We start from the raw sequence: 4466 nt of genomic DNA on the forward strand, positions 1-4466 counted from the left end.
CACCCCCCCCCCCGCAAACAGGCAGGCAAATATTTACCTACTTTATTTAGGGTTATGTAAATTGGCTGTTTGAAAAATAATAGTAAAGTCCTAAGCAATTAAAACCAATAGATATTTGACTTAATTTTGGTTTGGGGTTTTTTTTTGTTTGTTTGTTTGGCTGTTTGGTTTCACTTTCTCTTTGAGCTGTCTGCCAAAATTGGCAGGGACTTCTAGCCTTAGTCAGTTACAAAATATGAAAATATTTATTTTCCTATTGTATTAAATCATAGACCATATCCACAGTTGTTTAAAATCAACACAGCTCCAATAAAAGAGTCATGTTAGCTGGGGATCTTGCCCTAAGCGGTTTTGGTTTTTTTTAAAACACTATGAACATAAGGGTGAAATTAATTCTCAGAGGACGGGGCTTTAAACACATGAATAATCCCACAAATTTCAGTGAACATAAATCTTTGCAGGATTAGGACCTTGCACTGCACCGAGGCCTCTTTGAAAATATGACTCACTCATTTGTTATATAAATACGTATAAACTTAACTTACCCCTCGAAACCTTTGGGAACAGCACCAGTTCCAGGCAGCTTCAAATGTTGCTGTTGTCAGTTATGAAGAATATAGCTGCAATTAAAGGCAGCGAGAGTGACTAATAAATAATTTACATAAGCCCAGTGTTCTGGGAATGCGCCAGGTAAGACTACAGTGATTCAGACATATGGGGTAAACCAGGCGAGAAACAGAGGCCGGTCCGTTATTTCCACTGAATCTAAATTAGCAAAACCCCAGCCCTGGTCATCGTCCACTGAGTCGGGACTTGAAACTCTCTGGCTCGGGCCCATAAACTGTCCCTGGGCCAGTTCCCATTTGCTGTCGCATCCTTCACAACATCACCCCTTCCCCAAGCTGGGCGGGAAGCGGAAGACCCTGCTCAATTCTGCTTTTCAAGAATGATTTTGAGTGTTCAAGCTTGAAAAAGCATGAGAAGTCTGAATTTTTTGGGATGGTTCTGAGCAATGTCCGTCTCCAAGGACATCTCTCGGGAGATAAGCACCCAGAAATGGTTGGTTGGGCCTTTCTGAAAATTCAAGTACTGAGATGAATTAATTCTCTGTCTCCTTTATCCATTTAAGAACCACCATGCGCTTGTGGTGATTTAGCACCTTGTCCCTTGCCTGCGGTCACTGTTCTCACCATCTTAGTTCTCACTAAAGCACAAAAACATTAAAAGAAACTAAAGGTCTAGTTTAACCTGAAAATAAGGCCAATGCTGAAATACGTGACTGCACACACAAGGGTGAAGGGCTCAAAAATATTTTGTTCCGTAAAAATTTGCCAGAATTTCATCTTTGTCAATTTTCTTTTTCAGCCATGACTGGTCTTGTCGTTCCCCCGATGTAAGGAAGAGGCAGCTTTGCTCCTCTCCCTCTTCCCTTTTTTCCTCTTTTTTTTCATTTTTCTTTTACAGCACAAAACTACTTATTGTGATGGACCACTAAAAAGAAAAAAAATAGCACTACAAGCTCTTTTTTGGGGGAAAGCCAGGCCCAGGAAAAAAAAAAAAAAAGGAACATTTTTTATGGATTGGACAAGATACAAGTCTGCATCTTTTACCTGTTTCATATTTCTGACACAAGCACGTCAACTCCTAAAACATTGTGAATGAAGAATCAGCCGAGAGCCAGGATGAACAACAGTTGGCAGAACGGAATCAGAAATGCAAAGTCTTGCTTGAAAGACACGAAACCTTCCTCAGATTTGTAAAATATTAAAAGGAGAAAGAAATTGGCAAAACGATTCAAGCTTGATATTTTGGATACAATTTGTTTTACTTTGTAGGGGAAAAAAGTTGAAGTTTCTATTTTCTATGGAGCCTTTCAGATATCGATTTAGTTTATGCAGAAAAAAAAATTCAACAAAACAGGGTACCAGCATGAAAGAATTTCTAGGACAAACTGACATGAATGATGGAACTTTGGTGTATGTGTGTATTTGCTTATAGTTTAACCTCTTTAAAAAATGTAAGATGTTTTACAATTATTTAAATAAATAAACTTGTAACTTATTGTATGTAGAGGTAGAAATTAAACCCTTTTTTGGATTTTTTCCTCCAGTTGTACAATGAAGAAAAATGATGCAAAAATGTAGTGATAAGGTTGAGATATATTATTACTGCTGCAATTGCTCCTCACTTTTTCCCTCTTACTGAATTCATGTGCAAGGATGTATAGGATTCCTTCCGATTAACAAAAATCATCAGAAACTTTTACATACGTTGTGGTATACAGGTCACTAGTTCATGTATGAATTTTCATCCTCCTCATCTTTCGTCCTTCCTTTTTTTTTTTTTTTTGTTTGTTTCAATTAAAATATTCAGGTACTAAGATTAACTGGTAAGCTTCAAAGACCCGACTGGCAAACGAGTGGCACTTAGGGATTTGAACAAATCGGATTTTTCAAGAGGTACTGAGTTGATTTTATAGATTCAATGTACGCGTTAGGAGGGAAAGGGTTCTCTAACATACTGTTTTTCCGTGTAGTTAGAACACCTTAAGTTCAGTTATACTTCATATTAAGGGTGCATTTATAAAGGGTAAATATGTATTTGAATAATTTATGCACTTTTATCCTGAGACATTAAAAAATGGTAAGTATCTTCCATTTATATATTGACGTTCATAGAAGTAATCAACTGCTTTGAATTTTTCTGCATTTTAGCATAAAAAAGTTTAGTTCTCCTTTGCATCTCCTCTCCTGAAACTGGAAGGTGAGAACAAATCTGATAAAAAAAAACCCTCTAGTTATCTGATGAAACCAGAAACCACTCAAAAGAATTTGATTGTTGGAAAGCCATTTTTAGAGAAAAAAAAAAAATCAGCTACACTACTTACACCCTACTGAAATACACACGATTTATAGCTGCATGAATAGTTGTTCCTACGGTAACATCTTGATGTTAATAAATAAACCCTTAATATATGGCCCCTGAAACTGTACTTGTCCGTTTTCCCAGTAGTTTTATCGATGGGTCAGTAACACAGTGTTCTTGGTGATCCTTATATATGGTAGAAGATGCTCAGTTCAGTCCTGGCCTCAGGATGGTGAACACCTGGGACAGCTCGTGTGGCTGAGGGGATTTGGAGCTCGGCTGGAGCGATTGCGGACCTAGTCTGGTTTAGTACTAGAGCAGAGAGCTCTGCCTAGCTCCGTGGCTCCGACCCTGCAGGCTGGGTGCTGCTGTGGTCCCTGCCTCACCTCCCGGACAGGCTCTTGGCCCAGGGCTGCGTTTTGCAGACACGTGAAATCGGTGCCGTGAGGAGCCCGGCGCCGGGGGGCTGAGTGTCCCTGAGCCTCCTGCCTTGGGAGGAGCCCTGGGCCCCCCCAGTGCTCGGCTTCCAGATGGTAGCACAAGGCTCAGCTTGGGAGATGGACCTTCTGAATGGCCACCAGGATGCCCAGGACGTGTTTCCTAGCGCAGCGCGGCAGAGAAGCCAGGGGATGGGAAGGACCATGAGACTGGGCTGCTCCTGTCGTTCCTACAGCGTCAGGAGGCAGCTCTGACGGGGCCCGTGGTTCTCACAGAGCTTCATGAGGTGCCGTTTCAGTGCTATTGAAATCAGTTTTTAAAAGGTGGAGGGGGTTTACCGTCTTCTAAAACTCAAAGCCTAATTTATCTCAGCAAAAAAAGGCAATTAGAAGCAACTTTAAAGAGAGATTTGGTGGCAATAATGTGTTTTTAAGAAGCACGAATATAGTTAGTCAGTCTTACAGCCAAGCTACATTCCAGAAAAGATGGAATAAAATAAAAAAAAACCTCACCGTTAATTCTGGATGCAAGTTCACAGACACTGCAGGTTCTTTACGGGCCCTTCATGCCATCAGGGAAGTAGCAATCACTGGAGGTCAGCGAGGCTCCCAGCCCTGAAGCCAGGTGAGCTCGGAATTAGGGAAGAATCACGGGAATTAGGAAGTCTGGAGCTGTACCTGTGCACTGCTGTACGGTCACTGCCAGGAGCACAACGGGGGCCCCGTCCAACCTCGGCATTGGTATTCAGAACAAAAAAAAACCCCAACACCAACCAAAAAAAAGTATTTTATACATTCATAGGTACCGATATCCCAGCAAAGGCTCAGAGGGAGAGGTCCACGTTAATGGTTGGAATTCTGCATGCGTACAGGGAAGAAACCAGATTGAGGAGGCTTAGAGTTGGGCTTAAAACTGCCATAAATTTCAGTGAAAACACTGAGTCCTAGATTTCAAAAATAACTTGATGGACCAGGCTCATTTCTGATCTATTACCTACCTTCCCCCATTTTGACCTACTAAAAAAAAAAAACCCAAACAGCTCCAAAGGATAACGATGGTGGATTTTTATTTTTTTTTTTCCTCCACCCTTCTCTGTACAGGCTGCTTTTTAAATTCTGTCATCTCTGCTTACAGCCAAAATTCTATGCCCAGCAAGTATTCCA

The 4466-nt window shown here is 41.0% G+C and overlaps 1 protein-coding gene across 3 annotated transcripts in view; it reads left to right on the forward strand.

Moving 5' to 3' along the window:
* Window positions 1–3240, forward strand: part of EBF2 (EBF transcription factor 2) — a 140006-nt gene extending 136766 nt beyond the window's left edge. For 2 of the 3 annotated variants that reach the window (XM_026863119.1, XM_026863121.1), the window contains exon 16: window positions 1366–3240. In XM_026863119.1, coding sequence (XP_026718920.1) covers window positions 1366–1397 — 32 coding nt within the window. In that variant the 3' untranslated portion in view covers window positions 1398–3240. The remainder of the gene's footprint in view (window positions 1–1365) is intronic. The other variant, XM_026863122.1, reaches the window with a different exon arrangement.
* Window positions 3241–4466: the final 1226 nt, after the last annotated feature.

Source organism: Athene cunicularia (assembly GCF_003259725.1).
Source record: "Athene cunicularia isolate RWA chromosome 22 unlocalized genomic scaffold, athCun1 chr22_part1, whole genome shotgun sequence".
Classification (NCBI taxonomy): Eukaryota; Metazoa; Chordata; class Aves; order Strigiformes; family Strigidae; genus Athene; species Athene cunicularia.